The sequence below is a fragment of the Alexandromys fortis genome, unplaced genomic scaffold, assembly GCF_014885135.2.
Source record: "Alexandromys fortis isolate MF-2015 unplaced genomic scaffold, M_Fortis_MF-2015_v1.1 scaffold_57, whole genome shotgun sequence".
In the NCBI taxonomy this organism is placed as follows: domain Eukaryota; kingdom Metazoa; phylum Chordata; class Mammalia; order Rodentia; family Cricetidae; genus Alexandromys; species Alexandromys fortis.
In genome coordinates, this window is record NW_026067941.1 from 4,056,642 (window position 1) to 4,081,426 (window position 24,785).

The following is a 24,785-nucleotide window of genomic DNA, read 5'->3' on the forward strand; positions in this document are numbered from 1 at the left end:
ATTTTTTGTTTCCTTGCTTTTATTAATGGATTTCTTTAAAAAGTTTTCTGGTATCAACAAGGATTACAACAGAAACAAACTGATTTCATATTTAATGTGGCTCAGTTTTGAGATTCAAAGAGATCACTCATCCAGAAAAGTATACTCTAAAACGTGTAAGTGGTCATTTAATTTGGGAAATGTAAGTCTTCAAGTAGCAAACAGCAACCTAAGAGAGCCATGGAAAGGATTGCAAAGACAGCCCTATAACCCTACTTTCTTCAACATCAGTCAATAACTCTGATGCTCTATTGGCAATGTCTTGTTCTCAGTCAGTAAGGAGGGTTCCCGGACAACAACACTGGGAATCAGATGACTAATACTGAAGTAATCTCTCCATGAGAGCAAAATCTACTCCCATTAGGTCTTTAATATTTGGCTTCTTTTCCCACTTATTTCTTCTAGAAGTGGGATAAAATCAGATTAAAACCTCAAGTCAGGCACGTTTTTTGGATAGCTGAAGGAAGTCTGGGAATGCAGGCGACAGTGACTGGGAGATTAACATGCTTCTGACATGTTATCTGTAGCACAATTCAAGTTTATTCCATTTGTTCTTGCAACACGAAACTTAAACACAGTATTAGTTAGCATTCGGATGTACATGAACTAGGAAACCCAACTGTGTCAAAGGAATGACATTGTGTAACCATGAACTCAGATATACCAAAAATGCACAGAGCACTAGTCTTCCTCCATACTGCTTAGAAAGATTGATTGTTTCTCCATTTACAAAATAGAATCAGGACAATTTAAATTTTTAAATTTTGCATGCAAAACACTGCAATTGCTTATTTATGTAGGAGGGCACTCTTACCAGCTTCTTCTATACACAACCAAGTATACAATATTACATGAAGAAAACAGCAGCTGAGCTGAAGTTAAAAAAAAAATCAAGTACACACAAACTGAAGCTCCGTTATCGGGGAAAAGAAGAAATGACTAGAAGGCTACTTGTTTGAGCTTCCACATGCTGCAGTAACTGCCTTTCTTCGTGTGCAGCTGCTTCTAGACAGGTGAGCTGGGATATGCAAGTGCTGTATTAGAACTCAAATCTATAGATGCCGGCATGAAGCTGTGGGGGATTTGTTAGTACGCTAACCACCAATAGGCAAATTATCTGTTTTTATTTGATACAGTGCATATGAAATGATGGATTTGATATAAAACTATAGAACATGCAGATTTTTTTCTAGATGTTAAATAGTACTTTAGTGGAGAACAAAACTTAACCTTTTATTAATGCATGTAGTACCAAAAGCAGACATTTTAGCTTCCTTTATTCAAAAATATTAACATTAAGTGTCATGAATTTCTCTGCCAAGTGGTTCAGAAATACATTATAAATAACCTAGTTTTTTTATTTTTTATTTATTTTTTAAAGAAACTGTAAACCATCCTGGTCAGTCTATCCTAGTCTATGTTTATATGCTATTTTCTCAAGCAATCACTTCATAGCTATGGTTTACAAAATGGCCAACAAAGGGGGGGTGGGAGGCAAAACAGCCTCTTACTGCATTACAAGGAACACCAGGATAAACTGTACAAAGAATCCTATGGTTTCAGTACCATAATGACCATAGAAAGCAGACCCAAGGTTAGGAATGATAAGACAATATATTCTCTGCAATAGCCAACTCTAACAAAACACTCTGAAAGGAAAACCGAAAATTGTGTAAAGGGTTAAAATTCAAGCCTTTAAAACAGCAGTATGCCAGGAGGTGAAAACCAAGGTCTCAAAAACACTCTGTTCCATTACATTGATAGTTACAGACTGATGAGTGTCCTCCACTTACTATCAGGATGTCCAACTCTAAGCTTTGTGGCCTTTTGGCTAAGATCAAGTGTAGGATGTCCAACTCTAGTAGGTTGCATTAAGACAGCAGAGTTAGCCAAATACACCAAAATATTTAAACTACTGTTTCGTGATTGTTTTCTTGGACATAGAAAAATTACAGGGTCAGGCTAGTTGAAAGTGAAAAAGCCACAGGATAAAAAAGAGTTCATGGGAGAACACACACACACACACACACACACACACACACCCCAACCATCCATCCATCCATCCATCCATCCATCCATCCATCCATCCATCCATCCATCCACTGATCAAAAGTTATTTAGCCAGGCTAACTGTTCGTGGTAATAGTTTAACTATTAATAGAATGCTACACTGCCTTAAAAAAATCATTATTAGTTTTTTAATTATTCCTTAATCTGAATATAAGTCCCTATCCCACCCACCCTTTAAAAATTTGAGGTACATTCAATTATTGCATGACTTGGCTAAGGAAAGACTGTAATAGTTTTTGTAAGCCTGTATGAATGGCAAGTCAAAGAAATCCTAATACTTTAAATGTAGGATATCAAATTTAAGGTATATTTTAATCATTTATTGTTCATGAATTAAAATTTAGAGATAAGTCTAAATTTTCTGCAGGTCCTAAGAACACAGACTGTATTGTGAAGTTGTCACTTGTATGCAATGCATGATTGTTTAGAGAAACAAAAACACTACAGAGGTGAAGCAGTGTTGGCCCAGCAAGAGTCAATCAACAGCTCAGGGAGACCTGGTAATGAGCACATTTTTGAAGGGATGAGGTTCCATCTATTCAAATAGTGCATCTCACCCCAGTGATAGCTTTGGTGCACTGAAAAAAAAAATCAGCATCCATGGTAGGTCTCAGAGAGGCATCCCAAAGAATATTCTTCATTCTCTAAACACAACTAAGGCTGATTCACTCAAACAGCAAATGAAGACAATCTGTAAGTACTAAGACAACTGTTCTCTCTTTATAAGATACTAACACGTTTATGGCTATGATTTATTTTTAAATCTCCTTTTACTACCAGCAGGAGTCTTAAAGTGTTTCAATGTTATATAAATGTCTAAGTCTAAAGGAGAAAAAAAAAAAAAAGAAATAAGCATACTGGAATGATTCCTCCTTTAGGCTCCTAGAATTTAACATTTTATAAATAAAACTAGTCAGTTTTATCTAACAAGACATAAAATTGATGTGAAAGGGGAGAGAAAATCCAAAGTTTAGTCATCCAGCAATTTAGGGGTGCGCCACTTATCTGAGCTTTCACAAAAATATTTAGGTCATTCAAGATTTTGGTCACTAACCATAGCAGCGCTCTTACCTAGCCAGAAACCCCCAGGAGAGTGCATTCTTAAGGCAGAAGGCTGTAGCTAATTGCTTATCTCAGCACCCTAAGTTGACATAACAGCAGCCATTACTGTTCACAGCTAGGGCTGCCCAATAAATAGAGTTGGCCTTGTATGGTCAGACCTTCAACACACTAATTAATAAATTAGCTAGGGAGCTGAGAAGGTCCAATGATCCCCACACTGTATTTTTGCTCTCCCTTAGGTATATAAGCTGTATATTTTACTAGAAATGGAAAAGAGGCTGGTTTGATCAGGAATCCCAGTAAAAGCCCGATCACATTCCCCACTGCTCTTCCAAAACATGTTTTCCCCCCTTGGTAGTCTGATTTGTTATGAATTTCTCTCTCCTCTCACCCTTCTTAAAGTATTTAGCTGAAGAAGCTGGCAGATAGAAAGTGACAGACAGACAGGCAGCAGTGTGAGGCCACAGGAGAGTCATTCTTCCCAAGTTATCAGTCCATCCATCCATTACTGGAGAAGAGCTTTGATTGCCTGGTTGTCAGTGGCTTCAAGGGCAGTCAGTCCATCTGGGCCTTTCACAGTCTTATCAGCACCCTGGAAAAGAGAGGAGGAAACCTTCATCAATTGAACTCACACTAGAGAACAGTGAGTGCCAGAGGTGGGCGGCTATGTGGCCACCTTGGAATCCTTGGTGGAAGGATTGAACCAATTCTGGAAAGTTGTCCTCTGTCCTTCGCAGTGTGCTATGACATGTACATGCTCAGACTAATATATACACAGTAAGATAAAAAAATTAAAATGCATTATTATTTTCCAGGAGTTAGACATTTTAAGAAACAAAACAACTGTCTTGGGTACTGTTCTATTGCTGTGAAGAAACACACGACCAAGGCAACTTATAAAAGAAAACATTTAACTGGGGGCTTGATTACAGTCTTAGAGGGTTAGTCCATGACCATCATGGTGGGGAGCAATAAGAGCAGGTGATATGGGAGGGTCTTCTGTTTTGTGTTGATTTCATTGGTTAATAAAGAAACTGCCTTGGCCATTTGATAGGCCAGCCCTTAGGTGGGTAGAGTAGACAGAACAGAATGCAGGGAAGAAGAGGGAAGTGAGGCAATCGCCATGCCTCTCCTCTCTGGGACAGATGCCATGGAGCCAGCCACCAGGTAAGACATGCTGAATCTTTCCCGGTAAGCCACCACCTGGTGGTGCTACACACATTAAGAGAAATGGGTTAACCAAGATGTGAGAATTAGCCATTAAGAGGCTAGATATAATGGGCCAGGCACTGTCTATATGAATACAGTTTGTGTGTTGTTATTTCGGGTATAAAGCTAGCCATGAGGGAGCCTGGCAGGACAAAAAGCAGGCCCGCAGCTCTATCTACAAGCAGGCATGCCACGAGAGCAATAGCTGAGATCTTACATCTGCTCCATAAGCCCAAAGTGAGAGTGAAAGACTAGGGATGGTGTGAGTTTTGGAAATCTCAAACTCCAGTGACACATCTCCTTCAACAAGGCCACACCTCCTAATCCTCCCAACAAGGGACCAAGTATTCAAATATGATCCTATGGGGAACATTCTCATTTTCATTTAAACCACCACAACTCAGCATCAGCATTAAAAATAGTGAACCAGCTTTTACTTATCATATTTATCCAACTGACTAAGTTTCAAAACAATAATATCTCTTGGTTTCTGGAGAAGGGAGAGAGGGAGAGACAGTCTTTTTTAAAGGGCATGGCTCCTGGTAGGTCAGCTGCTTTCTAGTGGATGGCCTCATATGTAGAATATATAGTCAGCACCAATTAGACTCTGTGGGATGGACAGATGGACGGACACACACACACACACACACACACACACACACACACACACACGAGAGGAGCTAGGGGGAACGGTGGCAGTGACCAAGAGGAATTGAAGCTCACTTAACTGTGGCCTCACCTAGATCAAACATCTCAAAGATCCCTGCTCCTCAAAGCCCCAAGATACCTAGCTTCCACTTCTGAGGCTCTCAGTAATTGTCTTTCTAGCCCAACAGCTTTTCAAAAAGTTCCTATTATAGTGAATTTCTATTATGCCAACATTTAGTCAACAAAATACTTATAATTCTATAGGCCAGATACAACTAAATGCTAGTATTTTAAATGAACTTAAAATAATAAATTAAAATTAAAATAATAACATAACACAAAACATGTATGTACCAATAAATAACATAAAAATAAACCAATTTGTCAACATGGGTGAGAATATTAAGTTTTTTTTAAGACTAATGAAGTTACTGGAGAATTTGGGTATATCTTTAGGAAGCAAGTCATTTTTGTGCATTCATTTTTAGTTATGTGATAATTTCCATAGCTTTACATAATATATTCCTGTTCCTATTTGAGTTACCAGCTTTAAAATTTATCTTTTGATTTCCTGCTACAGAGACAGAGGAGTCTTAACTTACCACATACCCTCTTCCTTCCTCAGACTCCCACTTTCTTATAGTATCATTTTGTTGCTTTGCAAACTTAAAGTTATTTGAATCTAGATTTCTTCATACATTTTGACAGTGTATCATTTCCCATAAAGTAGTATTATTAGATAACCTCCTGACTTTGTCATTCTCCCTGTGGATCTTTTCATTTGCCAAATTTGGTCTGTAAAACCTGTGTGTATGTTGATGGTCAAAGTTAAAATGTACTAACAATGTTTAGTTATTTGAGGTAAGCACTGCTTACTGTGGCATGCAGCAACTACTATCCTTTGCTATCTTCTTGTTATTCCACAACCCAACTCTGTGCAGACCTCCAAACAAGGAGCTGTAACGAGTGCAGGAAAGCGCTACACCAACAGCCAGAGGCTTCTCAATCTCATTCGTTCATTTTCAAACAACAAACTTCTGAGCCTTTATGTTACTGTTAGAGTAAACCGGTACAATAAAGTAGAAGACAAAATTCTAAGACAAAAAGGAAGAGGAAAAATAAGACATAGCACACAACTGGCAACTGACCTAAAGTGTTCTAAAAATACTTTGGAATAAGGTAGTATTGTTCTCTAAATGCTGAGTTCTCTGGGTGTTAATGTATCCGAGCAGTGAGGACAGTTAAACTCCTAACTCAATACAACCACTCTCAAGACAGGATCTTCATATTCTCTGCTGCTAGGCCTGCCCCTCCTTCCTTTTGCTCAACTCCTTTCCACCTTCTCTGGTTGTCCTGCATATATTCCCCATTTATTATAGACCTGCAACACTTGCTCAGGTCTTTTCATTAGTTATCTCAGGTACATCCAACCTTTATTCCCACGCTGGACAACACCTGAAACAAGCCTGTAATCTCTCCCTAGACGCTCACTCCTTTTCAATGTTCTCATGGTAAAGAACTTACCAGGAATGTGAGCACACCATGAAGCCTTTCTTGTAGACTTTCCACCTAACCAGTTGTTAAGGCTGCACTATCTGAGTATTTCCCAACTACCTTCTCCATTGCTACCCTTATTTTTAGCATCTTCTCAACATTTAGATGCAATAGTTTCTTATTTGGTTTAACTTCTTTATCTTGCAGCATGCAGTACGTAGGTGATCTTTCTCAAACACAATGCTGACAATTCTCTTCACCTTCCTAAGAGTCTTTAGTGGCATCCTCATAAATGAGAATGAAGTAACAACAACAACAACAACAACTCGCAAGCAATCTGCTTAATCTTGTCAACTTGACATACCTAGAGTCACCTGAGAAAAGGAAACTCAAACTGCCTGGACCAGGTTGCCTGTGGTGATGTCTAGGAGAGATTATCTTCATGGTTTGGGTGATATCATCCCTAGGCTGATGGGGCTGAGTCATACGAAAAAGCTAGTTGAACATGAGCCCGAGAGACAGTTAGAAAGCAGTGTTCCTCCCTCCATGGTTCTGCTTCAGTTCCTGCTTTTGAGCCTGCTCTGACATCTTGATGATGGACAGTGACCTGGAAGTGTAAGCTGAATAAACATTCCCTCCCCTACGTTGCTCCTGGTCATGGTGTTTATCAAAGTAATAGAAAGCAAACTACAACATTACCTAGCTCTCATTTCTTGCTAAATACTTTCTAGCCCACACTGTAGCTTCCAGAAAACCTATTGCAATTCCTGGTGTCTCCATCATGTACCCGAGACTTCTTTAATTCATGTTTCTGGCTTGAATGACACCCCAGTTCCCTTATAAAGATTCTTACAACACTCTCTAAGCTTCCCAGCTCCTGCTGGCTGATCTAAGAGCTGTTAGTGTTACATTGTATTTTAACGCTACCCTTTCTACCCTTCCCTGGACTTCAAAAGCATATCTGACTTCTTTGTTCAGTTCCCCCCTCTTACGTATGAGCTCTTGTCCAAGCAATCAATCAAAATACTTTCCTAACACTTGCTGTTTAATGTATCTGTTTTCCTTTATCTCTGCCCTGAACATCTACCTTGAACTTAAGCCTCACCTTCCCTCCCTATTTATCTGCTTTGAAATTTATATCAAGCCTCACAAATACCTCAAATTCAACATATCCTAAAATCAATCTGACATCTTTTCTTACACGCTAGTTCCTTTACCACAGTAAATATGTTGATAGCAGGAGCCAATCCTACTAGTCTTTGCATTTTCAATGCCTTGGAAAGGCCCCAAACAGGATGATGTTGGTGATGATAAAGCTTCAAAGAAATATTTAATCATGCTATGTTTACTTGACCTAAGAGAAACATATACCCTCAAACACAATTTTTTTTAACATTACAGAGGCATTTTATTTCTTTTCTGAAGTACTTGTACTTATCTGAAATTAAAATCTCTGCCTTTAGAACATGGGGTCCGTGAGGTCTAAGTATGCACTCACTTGGTTCTTCTATATACTTCTGGTGCTTAAATGAAAACCGTTTATTTTCCTTTATTTGATATTAAATATCCCACCAACTGAAAAACGTAAAGGAACAAAAAATTTGTTTGTTCTCTACTCAATAATTAACTCCTATTTAGTTATTACATTCTATGAAGTCTTTCTAAATATCCCAGGCAGTTGGCTCCTGTTTCTGTTTGTCCATGCCATGATGTCTATCATACTGAGCTGAACACTACCTCCTGGCTCTCTCGAAGGCCAGTAAAACTTCTGTTTTTTCTTTACAGAGTTGAAAAGAAATGGAATTCTCAGGCTCCCTTCAAGCTAGAGGTCACCATCTGATATAATTAAAGCTTTGCTCATGCATCACTTCCTTTTTTTTTTTTCAGTAAAAGCCCAGAAGAACATTCTCACCTCTTTCCCTTCTTCCTTTCCAAACTTAGATAATCCCTGCAGGTGCAATACTCATTCTGTAACCGTAACAGGTTACACAGGGCTGGAAGGGTACAGAAGGTGGCTGATGACATTCATATATAGAAAGTAGAGCCAGTGGCTGGGCCTTGGACTGTAACCGTTAGACAGCTCATGCTGAGACACAGTCTTGCGTAGAGTCCTGTAATAGGAGGTTCTGCTACTCGCAACTGAGCCTACTCCTCTTATTACTCACTGGAGTAACAGACAACTTTTCAGACTTAGGCAGCATTCCATTATGACAGGGTCCTTATTGTAGTCATCTCTGGAACCTGACAGTGACTCATAGTCACTAATGCTTATTACATAGTGGTTTAATGAAAAAAATCATGCCTGTTGCATGGTGTAACTGCATACTTAGGAACGCTGTACCCTTGCTGGACATATTCTTAGTCACATCAGTCTCTTACTGTAGTAAATATCTGCATCCAACTTCCCTTTCCTATCATTCAATCTAGGTATGTGCCACCATTTCCTACTGGATCAGAATACTGCAAATCGGAGAAACTTTTAACTGTTTGAATGTGTATTTAAATATTACCATTGCCAAGGATCTTAGAGATACTGTTCCGTTTTGGAGGTATTTAGTGACATTAAAAACTATCCAAAGGGGCTGGAGAGATGGCTCACAGGTTAAGAGCACTGACTGCTTTTCCAAAGGTCCTGAGGTCAATTCCCAGCAACCACATGGTGGCTCACAGCCATCTGTAATGAGATCTGGTGCCCTCTTCTGGCCAGCAACCATACATACAGACAGAGCACTGCATACATAATAAATAAACAAACAAATAAATAAATAAATAAATGAGAGGAAAAAAAGAAATTTTAAACTATCCAAGTATGTAAACTACATACATTGTAAAATTATATTTATTGGTACAGGACTTGACAGCACATTTAAGTTGCATATTAATCCTAGATACATGATGTAAGGACAGCTTACACAGTAGTAGTTCCATGAATTTTAATTTAATACATTATTATGACCCTTACATTTTGGTAACTTGGGGTTTTTAATATATCATAGACAAATGTTACTTTTTCTCTCACTAGTGTTATGAAGTAGGGCACTGTTAACTATTTTATATATTGGGGTTCTTAAGTTCAGAGAGATAAGAAACTTGTTTAGGATCAGTCAGAACTTCCGATTGTAAGTCCTGTATTCTGTGCCATATTTAGTAGAAAATTACCCGTGGCTTTTTTTGCAAAAATGTTAGGATGAGACATAGTTCCCTTGAGATATTTACAGCTTAATTGTGTGTCTTATAAGGCAGTACAGAACCTTGTAAAATGCAGAGACAGGATGTATCATCTCATCTGTTGAAGCCTGGGAACCCCCCTCCCCCCCTGTGTGTGTGTGTGTGTGTGTGTGTGTGTGTGTGTGTGTGTGCATAATCAAGCTCAAAGACCTGCTTACTTAAGGCAAGTGCTATACTACTGAACTACATCATCAGTGCTCAGGAAAAAATTTAAAGACAATTTGTTAATTCAACAAACATTGACAGAGCTTCTATTAAGTGTCAGATGTAGTTTTGCTAATTAAAACTTCCAGCCACTCACTTGTTTAGAAGTAGTTTATGGCTGCTTTGGTGCTACGGTGGCAGAGATGAGTGAGTGGTTCCTGACAGGGACTATATGTTACTATCTGGCCCTTCATTGAAATTGTTTATTATGTTGTAGGACACTGAGGAGAGGGAAAGTTTCTTCTACTTCACAATCTAGTTGGCACAGGAAAGGATCAATGCACACATCTATCAGGGAGCAAGTACTATACTAAAAACAGAATGATCACTGCTTTCTCTGACCCTTAAGAGTATTCCAGAGCATGAAGACTCTGTACCCACTGTGTTTATCTGTTCACTGATTGACTGTTTTGTTTTGTTTCAAGACAGGGTTTCTCTGTGTGTAACAGCCCTGGATGTCCTGGAACTAGCTCTTATAAACCAGGCTGGCCTCGAACTCACAGAGATCTGCCTGCCTCTGCCTCCAAGTGTCACTTCCTGGCTGATTTACTGGTTTTTAAACTATGGATCCAGAACTTCAATGTATGTCTCTGAATTTTCGGGCTAATAGTCTCCATCTGCACTACTCTTCCTGAAACAGTATACTCACTGTACAATGGAGAATGACATACATTAACTACAGTACTAGCTCAAAGTTTTGATTTACCTGGGCGAAGTGTTGTTGCTATTGTCTCAGCTGTTCTTTTTTTTTCTTCCTACCTAATCAACTCCAACAAACTCTTAACTTTTAAAATTTGGTGTGTGTGTGTGTTTTATGTATGTATACGTATGCTCAGATACCAGAGGTCAATGTTGTGTGTCTTCCTTAACTGTGCTCTACTTTATTTTATGGAGACAGAGCTCTCACTAACTCTGGAGCTCACCAAAGGGCTAGTCTGGCTGGCTACTGAGCTCTAGGGATTCTCTACGTCCATCTCCCCAGCAACTGAGACTACAATTGAGTACTGCTATATCCAGCTTTTATGTAGGTACTGAGAATCTGAACTCAGGGCCTTATGTTTGCACAGCAAGTACTTTACTGATGATTCCCTCTAGCTTCAACCTCACTCAGCTTTCAAGAGCCAAGTATTTCAAAAGCGTTCCAAGCAGCTGCCTCAACTCACGCCTGGAGGACCCTCCCCCATCCACAAACACGTAAGTGCAATGTTGTACAACCTTACATTTGATTTTATTTCTTATTTGAACAAAGTGACTACTATCCATTTCTAGTTGCAGATATAATGATATGTATTTGTTCTGTTACTCCTTGTGAAATTAGATGTTAATGTCTCTAAAGTAAACCTTCTTTTGGTTAAGAAGAATAAAAAGAACATTTGAAGGCTTCACAAATAGGATGGAATAAGTACAAATGCATCTTTCAACTGTTTTCTCCAAGGACATTCAGTACTGAGCTCTTCTAGTAGTTGGAACATCCTACGTTTTAAAGGGTGCTGATCCTTGAAACAAAGTTCTTTCAGGAAGCATGTTTCAGGGACCCCTCATTCTTGCAGCAGTTAAGTTTTCTCAAGTCTGCTAAGTCTATCAAATCCTGAGTAGTCAGTATTTACTGACAAATGACAGTGCAGCAAATAGCTTACACACACAGCACACTTACTTGGCTGTAATGTGGTGGTTACAGAGGGCCACTGGAGCTGGGCTAGTTTCAATGTCCACACCCCGATAGGCTTCAGTGTGTGGCCTTGTGGCAGTCACTCCTGTTTGTCAGTTTGACAAAAGATGATGTAGTACAATAGCTCTTGAAAGTTATGTGTAGCATATGTTCATACTTCTCAGCCTTTAAAGTCAAGCGTCAACTAAATTCTTACTCATTATCAATTAGACAGCTCATGTAATTTTGTTTAAACCAGCTGTGTGAACCTGGGATGAGTTTACTCACTCTTATGTACAGTTTCCTAACAATAAAACCCACCCTTTCCACATTCCTACTTCACAGGATTGTTGGGATAAATTAGGTGGCCTGATATATTTTAAATTTTAAAAACAGTACTTGCACTTTGAAAGTGTTACTTAGATGTTATTTTATGCTCTGATGGACTGGCCCATGTTCCAATAGAGTAAACTTATTATGAGATGTTAAAGAATGTGTTCAAACTAGATCTCCTAGGAAGCAAGATTGAGGAGATGCTGTAACATACAGCACCTGTCACTAGCAGAAACCATCTGAAATAATAATGTGCTCCAGCTTCAAAGAGCTGTCTGGATGAAAATATTGAACTTAAATGGTACATTTGCTTAAGACATTAATAAACCTATCGTAACAGTTCTTTAGTTATTACTAGGTCAATTTTTTGGTAGTCTCTTTATGATGCAATCTCCTCTTAAAATAAAGCAACTGCGAAGGGAATGTTGGATTCTTTGAGAGTCAGAGGCCCTAAATATTATTTGAAGCCAAACTTAACACTTCTACAGAAATTTTTAGGTTTCAAATAATCATTAACTGTGGCTTAAGTTAGTGAATAATTTTGGCTCACCTATTTGCTTATGCTGCAAAGGGATTCCCAGTCCTCCCTTAATCTTATATATCTAATTCTCAGCTCAAGTCACAAAATACACCTGCTGCTTTACTGGTGACAACATTGTGAGGGACTTGAAATGGACCTAAGTTTCATGCCCAAGAGGCTGCTTGTAAAAAAAAAAAAAAAAAAAAAGCAAAAACCACATTGTTAAAAACATCAGTAACAGGAACTGCAAAGTCCAGGGATAGAACCAAGACTCAAAAAGATGAACAGGAAATGTTCTTTCTCTAATGTGGCTCCTGGCTCACAAGTTTTTGTTGTTGTGAGAATGAATATGTACAGAGGCCCAGAAACTACAAAGGGACACAAGATAGAACAAAAAGAATTTAAAAGAGAAAGGCCGAGAAGAGTAGTAGAAGGAAGACAGGTGATGACAGTGGAAGCAGAGAACACTGTGGGGGAAGGGATTAAGTGAAGACAAGGAACATGGAGAGGAAGAGAAGAGGGTAGGGGAGAGCATCAACTACAACAAGTACATATCAAAGTATGGAGTACATATGTAGACCCACTACATTTATAAGCTAGTTTAAACAACAACAATAATAAAAAATTCTTGTTAAACTGATGACAGCTTATGCTGGAGAGGATGTGGGGTAAAGGGAACACTCCTGCATTGCTGGTGGGAGTGCAAAGTTGTACAGCTGCTTTAGAAATCAGGAAAACCATCTACCGGCAATACTGCTGTCGGGTATCCATCCAAAAGACGCGCAATCTTACCACAGGACACGTGCTCAGCTATGTTCATAGCAGCATTATTCATAACAGCCAGAACCTGGAAACAACCTTGATGCCCCTCAATTGAAGAACAGATAAAGAAAATGTGGGACATTTAAAATGGAGCACTACACAGCAGTAAAAAATAATGGCATCTCAAAATCTTCAGGCAAATGAGATGGATCTAGAAAAAACTATATTGAGTGAGGTAACTCAGATTCAGAGAGACAAATATAATATGTACTCACTCACAAGTGGTTTCTAGACATAAAGTAAAGGAAAAAAAAACCAACCTAGGTCCACAACCCCAGACAACCTGGACAACAAAAAGGACCCTAAGAGAGACATACATGAATCTACAAAAGAGAAAAAGACAAGATCTCCTGAGTAAATTGGGAGCATGGGGGGTCACAGGAGAGGGTAGAAGGAAGGGGAGTGGAGAAAAATGTATAGCTTAATAAAAACAATAAAAGTTCATGTTAACAGAGAAGATGGTTCTATTTTCTTAGCAGACTATTTTGTTTAAATCTTAACAGATGAGAGAAATAGATTACAGAGTGATCCAAATAATCATGAATCATTAAAATTAGAGCTGGACAATAATGGAGTGTTATGATTCCCCCCACTACCCCACCCCATTTACAAGTAGACTTCTTAAGGTTAAATTCTTTGCCACAGTACGAAGCAAAGAAAGAAAGGAAAATAAGTTTCTTTTGGACGTCTTCCTGGAAGATAAAGCTCCCAAAATGTTAAATATAATTAGTAACAGAATATGAAAACAAATTAAATATGATGTCTGTTTTTATAATCTAAGATACAGTAAAAATATAGTGCTTTGAAACTTACGTTATTGGAATGTAACATGTTTATTTAAAGGGCTTCGATTCCTACCTTATTTGTTTGTTTTGGCTGCTTGAGACAGTCCTGATCTATAGCCCAGGCTGGCCTCAGATCTTCCTGTTTGCATTCTGAGTTTTGGGATTACAGGAATAACTCACCTTGCCTAGCTCCTATTATTTTAACAGCAGTGCATACCACATAAGCAATGTAGTCTGCTGACTATCAGTTTATCACAAAAAAGTAACATTTAATAGTGGCCAGTAACAGAAGTAGGGTATTTTTAAGGGTACTTAAAGGTATATTAAGGGTATTTTTCTATAACACCCTATACTAACAGATTTAGAAATGATTTTCTTCCCTTAGGATTAAAGAACAAGGATACTGAACTACTTAAAAATCCTTTATTATCACTTCTATAAACTATAAGAAATTATATAAATTATAAGGGATTTTTAACAAGTAATAATGTAGAAAATTTAGTACCTGGTAAATGATGTAAGAAATGTTGAACGCAACATTGTAAAGCTGCTACCGGCAAACTAGTAATATTTCTCTTGGTGCATTTTTTTTTTTAACCTTAAAAGTAACATATGTAACTTGAAAAAAACTGAGTTTGGGGCTTATAAAAAGCCCATATGCTAAAAATAGTAGAGGTAAAAAAATATATGGTTTTACCATCGATCCTCTTCAAATAATGTACTCATGCTCTGACACTTGAAATATGAATTATAAGAGTTTAGTAATGAACCATGTAGACCCAGATTAGTGTTTTGTGAACTCTTGTTTGGCTACATTTGTTTTCAACAGTTAAGTGTTAACAAGTCCAAGCTCATGCACATTCAAGTTTGGAAAAACCACCTTGCCACTAAAGTTAAGGCTTTGGAATGATGCTTACTATAAAATCCAAAGTACTTGTGAGCTACAGTGGGGGCTGGACGGCAAACTAAAGTCTAAATACTTGTTTTTGTAAATGATATTTTACTTCCTACTCGATGGAATATATGGAGCTGTTATCACAAAATTATGACTAAGACCACATGGTTTGCAAAGGCACAGAACACTGGTACCCTAGCCCTAATCCATGGTATGCTTGTTAGGGTCTCATGTAGCCCAGGCTGGTCCTGAACTCTTTAGCCTGCCTCTACTACCCAAGTGCTGAGATTATAGGAAACTGGCCTATATTTTTATATCATTGATATTCAGTGCTTACAGTCCAAAGAATTTCCTGGGGCAAAAAGGAGAACTTCATTCAACTGAGCTAATTATAATTCCAAAGGACACATGATTACAGAGTCTACTTTTGCTTTGATAAAAACAGGCTGAACCACAGTGAGCATGGCCCTTATATCACTCGATGCTGTGTTATTAGTCACTACTCTTCTCTCATGGGTGTCAATATCAGACACTCACTTTACCAATTCTCTGGTCTTAGTGAACATTTTGTACCTCTGGGCGTGGAGCAGCCTTGGATCAGCTCTTACCTTTGGTAAAAATCCTACCTAGAATACAGTTGAAAATGTTTTCTTTGAATCTACTTTCTTTGCTTTCTGTTTTAAGGGTTCACTACCATTTCTTATCTAATGTTTAATGAATCCCCTTTGTATGATCCACTATAAGGCATTGGCTCATTAATTAAAAAAGTCGTTTTGTCAGTTGGGAGAAACACCCCCCACACACATAATAAACAAACCCCCAAACCAACAAATAACCCCCCCCAAAAAAAAACTGGGAAGCAAGTACATGTGGTTAGATCTCAGTCTTGAAACAGAAGTCTGATGATATCTGTGGATCTCTGCATTTTTCTAATTTATCAGCTCAGCAATTAAACGTAAGTCTGCATCTCTTTCTATCTATAGATATAAGTACGTTCCATGCCTCACAAACTGCTCTGATTAATTCCAAAGGCATTTTTAAAAAAATATTTATTTATTTATTTATTTATTTATTTATTTATTTATTTATTATGTATACAATATTCTGTCTGTATGTCTGCAGGCCAGAAGAGGGCACCAGACGTCATTACAGATGGTTGTGAGCCACCATGTGGTTGCCGGGAATTGAACTCATGACCTTTGGAAGAGCAGGCAATGCTCTTAACCACACATTTACCTAGTTATTTTTTTTGATATGGATCTAAGAGTAGAACTCAACACCAGTGTTAAGGATGCACTGTAGAGCTCTGAGGAGATAGTGAATAAGTGTTAAGACAAGTGTTTATCTTCCCCAGTTCTATTATATTGAAACTCAGGCAGCATGTGCAAAGCCCACCTTCAGTCTTAGTTACAATAAAAACTATTCTCTATGGATTACATAAATATTTTGCATCAGGACTTGACAAATCTTTATATATACACACTTACTAATTTTAATTTCTTTTTCTTTTTCCTTACTGCTTTCTTTTAGCAGACTATAATCTAAGATCCAAAGTGGAAATGAGTCAGTGTATGGTCATAAAATGCAAACTTGGTGACTTACTCTATAGAGATTTCTTTCCTTATAGAATACAACACAGCTAGAATGGTTGTTAGTAATTAGCTATTCCCAAGGCTGGATCCTGTACTCTTACTGTGTATTATTAACAAAGACAGGAACATCAGAAAACTCCCAGACTCATCACTGCCTCAATGATATCAACAAACTAGAGAGCTCTTAAGCACTTCTGATCTTCCTCAGTATAGACTACAGAAAATAAAGTGTAAAATTCCTAACCTTTGTTAAAGTGTGCTCTATCACCTTGTATCAGGATGCAAATTTACTCATTCATGATAACATTTTTATGCCATTAATGCTTCCTTACTTTAGCTGACTTCTTTTACTTAACAAGATTTTTTAAAGAAGGAAACTAGGTCAAGCACTAACTGGAAGCAAACAGTCTATAGCCAGCAATTATAACTAACACTATTCTAGATCTCAATTTCTTTCTTTTTATTTATTTTTATTTATTTATTTATTAAAGATTTCTGTCTCTTCCCCACCGCCGCCTCCCATTTCCCTCCCCCTCCCCCAGTCAAGTTCCCCTCCCTCGCCAGCCCAAAGAGCAACCAGGGTTCCCTGCCCTGTGGGAAGTCCAAGGACCACCCACCTCCATCCAGGTCTAGTAAGATTTCTGTTTCTGTATCACACTTAGTTTAGTTAAAATAAGCGATAAAATGAATATTGACCTTACCTTTGACAGAAGCAATTTCACACAGGAAACATGACCCTCATAGACAGCAGACAGAAGAGGGGTAATATGATGTTTATCTGGAGCCTATAGACATCAAAGAGATAATTTTATGTACTTTTCTTATTTTTAAATCTTCTTTCTATATTTAACTAGGGAATTCTTAAATGAATTCTCAAAATTAATACCATTTTTCCTTCTATAAAAAAATACAAGTTTCCAGTCATTTTAAAAGTTATCAAGAAGCAAAAGTACACACATAGTGTCTTCTCTTGGCAATCAGCATGGAGAGGAAGTCTGACCTACACTCGAATCTTTTATCTGCCCCTTATGTGACTAGTTTCTCCACACTTAGCTTCTCCACTATTGTAGAAACAACACTGTGGTTCAGAAGGGAAGGAGGAGGTAAAAATACCAATAAGGAGACAAGACTAGACAGCCAAGTTGGGTCAACTGACATATTAAAAAGTTATCTCTTTCACTATTATTATCATCTAAACAATTTTCTAAAATCCTGAAATTACAACTCCTGCCTAATGACTTTGTCACATTTATCTCATGGTCTAGGCTAGTGTAGCCTATCACTCCCAGGTCCTAGGCTCCATTACATGACAGAAAGCATCTACTACCTACAGTGGTAACTTGCCAAGCTTTAGAACGTGAAAAGCAACAGCCAAGTGGGGAGACAATAAACAGTTCATCAATAAAAAAGAATGGTTTGTGTAGGACTGTATTATTTAAAGTAACTCATAAACCTACAGCAAAGAATTCCTTGAAACATGACAGACTTTTCTAGAATGACATCTATTATACATATACCATTAAGTACTAATGTATGTGTAATACATACATTAATATCTGCTCCTTTCAGCAGCAGAAATTCCAGGATTTCCAGCTGTCCACAATCTGCTGCGTAATGAAGAGGCTTCCTTCCACCTTCTAGTGTCCGGTTAACATCTTCTCCCTTGTCAGAGCAGCCAAATAAAAACAACATTTATATGGGTAAGAGACTGAAGAGGGGAACAAAACGAGGCATCTGATTTTTTTTTAAAGTTTCTATAAAAACTTGAGTTTTACGAAAATTCTATTTTTTGCAAAGTAAAATGAAAATGTAAAGAAGTCACAGTCTGCATAATAACATATGGTACTCAACTCATGATTAGGCAAGCTGGAAACAATTTAAGTAATAATGCTAAACGCAATGAGATGTATCATTGTGTTTCGTTACCTCAAACGTTCAGTCAGCATACTGTCGATATGCAACCACAGAAGACTGCTAAGTTCAAGTACTAAGATTTTGTATTTCCTATGACTATATGATTATCAGAAATTAAACTTATAATCATTTAATTCTTTCGGTATTTACTAAAGTGGTGCAGTAAAGCAAGCACACCGCCAGGCATTAGGAAGACAAAGGTGAACAAAAGTAGGCATGGTTTCCAATGAATGCAACTTACTACTTAGTGTGTGGAGATGACCTAATTTGAAAATATTAGTGTTCTATAACCAAAAACAGTAACTCATCATTGCATGGTTACCAGAAGATCATGACTTAATCTTGATAACAGGGATGCAGTGTTAAGACATTAACTTTTCTAGTGACCAACTTCTGTATTTTCGGTACCGTGCTATATACATAATTTCTAATCTTCAAACTACCCTTGGATAAGGGCCTTTTTATACATCAAATGTAAAGCTAAAAAAGAATAGTTATTCTTTCTACAGTGCCATGATACTTCTAATTCAAATTTGCTTCATTTTAAAGGAGAGTTCAGATTTTACAGAGTAGCAAAATGCCTAAAAGTTTATTTTCTCAATAACAATACTATTCACTTAGCTTAGATTAGTCAATTCACCAAACCCTGGATAAAGACGTCAAAGCCTTAACATTCCATAGCCATTAACAGCCGTGCTTTCAAGTGCCTCAATTTCCCATCTTTTCACTTAGATCAGTGCTTTCCTTCCTTCTCATTAATGCAAGTATGATAGATTCCCTAAGTCCATGCAAATTCAAGATTTCTCTTATCCACATCATTTTTATAAAGTGTTTTGCCACATTTCACATGTATATTCTTTCTTTCTCAATGGGATGCAAATTCCAGGAACAGAAATCATATTTTTCTTCTTTACCTCTTCCTACAGTATGATGTATGGGCTAGGAATACACACTTCATCACCACTAGACACTAGGCAAGTTATTTATGTTCTGTGTGTATGTGCTTTCATAATTTAAGATGGAGAGAGAGTGAAGTACTTGGCTTTCACAGAACTATTGTGGAGATTAAACTGGATGAGCCAAGCAAAGCACTTAACCCCAAACATATAGAGCACATACACTGTCTCTTTAGAAGAGTGAGTTTCACCAGAAATTAATTTCCTCTTCCGAGTTAATGGATGATAAAACAACCTTTCTGTAAGTTAAGATTACTATGGCAATTGAAAGCAGTGACTTCCAACAGGCTGTTTATTTAAGCCAATTCAGCCAAACATAGTTTACTGTGAGGACATTCCCTGATTTTCTGAGTTGTTTTGTAGTTGGATGATTTTGCTGTTGTGCACACATTATAGAATAGATTTTTAAAAATAAAGAGTACTTAAAAACCTCTGACAGCTGCCACTCAATGGTGTTTTGTTACAGAACCACCATGTACATATGAGCTGTTTTTGAATGGAACATGTGACACTTGATGGTAACATCTGTTCCAACAGCGACTTAAAATATATACATATAAAGACAGGCACATGGTATCTTAAGACCCCTGGAGGAGAATGGACAGTGTTCCAACTAGTCCATGTAGTTCCAGGACCAGAGACTACTCACTTCCTAAACCTTAGATCCTTAACAGTAAGCTAGAGTGAAAATGTCTGTACGCTCCGCAACGGTTAAAGTTCAACTGTGGAGATAAATAAAGAGTATGAGGTATAATGCTTAATACAGAGCAAAATGTTTAATAAAAGTTGACTATCATTTTTATGAAGCATTGGTGTTGGTTTAATCCATCTATCCATCCATCCTATCCATTAATGAATGAGTCAGGGTCTCATGTAGCTCAGACTGGAGGTCTGAATGAAGGGACCATAGGCATACACATACCTGGTTTTATGTGGAATTGGAAGACAGAACCTAGTATGCTGAGCAAGAAGTCCACTAAATAGTCCTGATATTAATTTATACATGAACTAAAAGACTATCCAAAGCCGAGTTAAAGCAAGTTTCTGCAGAATGGTTGAAATATGAACATATGGCTTAACATTATATAGTTTAGAAACAAATTTAAATAATAAAGGTGATTTGCTGTACCATCTTACATTCTAGTCAAATGAAACACAAGTCGACAAGGGGTATTGATGAGATCACTGATGAAGTTAAGTTTTCCTCCCATTATTATTATTATTTTCTTTTCATATCAGTATTATCTGTAAGGACCATTATATTGAAATACCCTTAATAAGTACCGAGGAGGTTACTTTTGTTACAATGACAATGCTCTAAATCATGTTGGATTCTTAATACAAGGCTGCAAAATACATATGAAACAGTCATGTTTACACTTTCTCCTTTATCCCTTCACACTTGCATTACAATTCTTATTTTAGCTGACAAGAGACAACACTGCAAAGACTGTGAGTGACCAAAAATACAGGATTCTCTCTGCAAAGCAGCACTGAGAAGTTACAGCATTAAATGTACTAGACAAGTGAAAGGCTTTAAGATAATGTCTTTTCTACATTCACCAAAATAAAATTAGAAAAAGTAACTTAAAGCAAAGCAAAAAGGACAAAAGAATAGAAGGTCAGAGTAAAAATCAAGTAAACTGAAAATAGGACAACATGGAGAGCAATAAAAAGGTGACTCAGGAAGATCAATGCAGCTGCTAAGCTATTCTGAAACATGAACAGGAGAGAAGGGTAAAGCATATTAAATGCCAGCACCAGACTCTACAGATACCTCACAAGGAAACTTACAAACAGGTCTTTGGACCTGTTCTACATACTTCAGAAAACAGAAGGGATAGGAAGATTTATCAACTAATTCTGAGGTTGGCATTAGTCTTCTAAGGAAGATGAAGACATTACCAAAAGCTTGCTTTAAGAATCACACCCTCTCTTTAATCCCAGCACTTGGGAGGCAGAGGCAGGCAGATCTCTGTGAGTTCGAGACCAGCCGGTCTACAAAGCTAGTACCAGGACAGGTTCCAAAGCCACAGAGAAACCCTGTCTCGAAAAAACCAAAAATCACACCCTCTGAGATGTTAGGAACCCTCCCTGGTTATTTAAATCTTAAACTTTCATTATCTGCTTACTTCCTATTTTCTGTGAAGAGATGGGTATTTAACCATGCAAAAAGAGCTCTGTGCAGAAGCATTAGGCTTCAGGCAAGTGCTGCTACCTAGCATATGGGTAGCAATACGCTGTGGACCTTAGGTGGTGGCTGCATCCAAATTGTCTATAGCTCCCTTTTCTCTCTCCCAGGTAAAGGTCCTCAGATATTACGTTAGTCTACAACTTCTCTGCTCACCTCCTAGACCAGGAAAGACTTTTATGCACACATGGCTGTAAAAACAGTTCTCAAAAAGACAAAGTGCTACAAGTATACTTAATATCTGACATAAACAGGTTCAACAAAACAGATTTAACACAACACCAAATAAAATAGAAAAAGATATTTTCAAAGTAAAAATGTTGTTTAAAATGCACTGTTATTATGAATTGTACTTATTATAAAAGTAGACAAAGATTAAAAAAGATAAAACCTGGTACCAGAAAAAGACCTACTACCTAACTTGATTTAACTCAACAAATAGTGTTTAAATTAGACAGTTTTTACTTGCTTGAAAAGAAACAGGAAGTCCTGACTGAATAAAAGAATTAGCTGCCTTTTGGGGAAAGCAAATATGAGTGCCATTAAGTTTTGTGTCCTAAGAACAGCAAAATTATAGGAATTCAACCAAGAGAATGATCAAAAACTTCCCTCCCTGGCAGCTTCCCTTTTACTGTGAATTAACTTTCAGGTATCTGCGTCCCTTCTTGTTAGATTCTGAAGGCCCACAGATAGGGCCAGAGACTGCAACTTTACTTCCATCACCACGACTGGTATTACTTTCAGACCTCAACCAGAATTTACTGTGACTCTGCTTATGACTGCACATATTCTAGGCATGTTTCACCACAAAACTAAGAATATTAACAAATGATAAGGGAGAATGCAAAACAAAAAGCAGAGATAATAATTTTGTACTTAAACATGCTTAAGTTAGTTGTGTGTCTTTACGTGGACAACAGCAAGAAAACGGATGAAAACAGCACTGACAAGAAGCATGCCCCCCAGTTCTCTGCATCTAAGGCACAGCAGCCATGAGTAAAAAACAGCAACATTTACCAGGTTTATTCTCCCTGTCTTCTTCAATCTTTGTCTATTTTCTTAGCTGGTCTTAACATGGAATAGAAACATGCATACATATCTGTGGAGTGTGTGTGTTGTGTGTGTGCGCGCACAGGCATGCATGCGTATGTGTAAAAACTACGTAATACAAATGGAACACTGTACGGTTTGTTTACGACCACCACTCAGATACTGTGTGGCATACATTTAGAGGCACAGTTTTCCCCTTTAACTCCAGATCTTTTCTATGGATCTTAAACTACACTAGGTTAGGTTCATGTGAACAACAGAAATAAAGACATAAAAACGTTTGATATTAAATGGCCACCTGACTCCTGCTGATAACTTTCTTTAAATGAAAAGAAACAAGTATTTCTCTTCCTTTGATTTTCAAATGAGCAGTTTGTGAAACCAAGATCTAAGGCATGAGTTCATATTGTACTGTCACAAGAGACTAATGTCCTCTAAAGCTACTAAAAAGCAGGCTATGTGTGACAATTTTGTAGGACAGCATGTAAATTAACACTAGACACCTGACTGAGTAGAAAGCAAACAGCAAATGTATTAAATTCTACAGTTGAGCCAATGTTCAGTCAGCATTAAGTGTTCCCTGTCTCTTTAGAATTTTTAAGATAGTAAGACCCTTCTGAGATGACTATTCTGGCCCCCACTTCCTTTCTTCTCCCACATGTACCCTATTTTCTCACCCCACCCACCTCACTAGTTAAAACTTTCACCTCAGGATGTGATTTTGCAGAGAATTACATCACTGTACCCGTGACATTAAGAGTGTAGAGCAGTTCCAGAATTACAAATTACAGCAGAGCAGTGGGTTCAAATCTACCTGTGAAGGCAATGCAGTCAAAAGGTGAGAAAAGCTTTGATACTTTATCTGGAACTTTCTAATACTGAAAAACTGACAACAGAAAGTAAAAAGGTATGATATATATCTCCGACCTTTCCCCTGCCTTCTAAAAAGTTAATTAGTATATAAATAAGCTATAAATCTTCAATGTTATTAATATTATTTAGTAACATAAAGTTCATTGAAAGTAATGAATAGTAATTCCCACAACTATATTTAATAGGTACATGCTCAATTAATATATAATAATGTAGCCTCTTAAACTACTTATTACTAGTTAAAATCAAGACCACAGTGATCACTTTCTACAGCTGAACAGGGCACTCATCTCAGACAGCTTCCTAATTGAGAGGTAGTTCACTGACAGACTACTTAAGGAACACTTCCGTAGTGGGCAGTGATGGCTGTAGATCTTCTACAAATGATCTTACAGGAAAGACAGAAAAAAATGTTACTATTCACAGTAATAAAAAAAAAAAAACCCACACATTTAAGAATAAAGGTTACAAAATTTGGTGAGCAAGTACTTCTGGATCCGTATATATATGTATCCGTATATGTGTATATACAATAGGCTTTTCTTATTTATATACTAGTACTAATGAAGTGAAAAATACAATGTGCTACAAAAAATTTTAAGCCTAAAGAAATGCAATGCTTAGCTGTTGTCAAGTATTTTAAGGCAACACAGTTTTAGCTATCTACCTTTCTGACCTATAATAAGAAGGGTTTGAAGAAGAACCTATGAAGTTAGCCCCTAATGGTATTCCCCTACTCAAGCATTTACTTCAACTTAGCAAATTTTTTTTGTTCAAAATAACCAGTTAAGTGATTCAAATTACAGAAAATCCTTAAATTTTATACAGGTAGTTTGTCTGCTAAATGACCCTTAATTTTTCTCCTAAGGTCTGAAAGTCGTTAGTCAAACATAGATTTTGCAACTAGAATAGTTAAGTTGTTTTAAAGAAAAGTTTTATTTGTGGTATAAAACTAGAAATTTAGTAGCTAAGGTGTGTATATAATATGAAGAAATGCTTAGCAAATTAAGAAACACATGCAAAATACTACGGTTTTATCTCAGTTTGAAAAAAAAAAGACAAAAATGTAGCTTCATTTACAAGATACAAACTCAGTGACTCATAATTGGAATTCCTTCTGAAAACAATTGCACTCTGGAAAGTATCTGCTATTTTATTCAACGGATTACAGATATAAAGGTTATATTTGTAAATAAACCAGTGACAAGAGAAGGAAGCAGTGAGGAGGAAGGTTTTATTTCCCCCACCCCCA

The 24,785-nt window shown here is 37.4% G+C and overlaps 1 protein-coding gene across 1 annotated transcript in view; it reads right to left on the minus strand.

Annotated features, from left to right (window-relative positions):
- Positions 1-1,146: 1,146 nt before the first annotated feature.
- The window catches only part of Mtpn (myotrophin), a 33,742-nt gene continuing 10,103 nt past the window's right edge, over positions 1,147-24,785 (minus strand). The window contains exons 2-4 of the mRNA XM_050148032.1: positions 18,098-18,211; positions 17,251-17,334; positions 1,147-3,763 (exon numbers count right to left, since the gene is read on the minus strand). Coding sequence (XP_050003989.1) covers positions 3,677-3,763; positions 17,251-17,334; positions 18,098-18,211 — 285 coding nt within the window. The 3' untranslated portion in view covers positions 1,147-3,676. The remainder of the gene's footprint in view (positions 3,764-17,250; positions 17,335-18,097; positions 18,212-24,785) is intronic.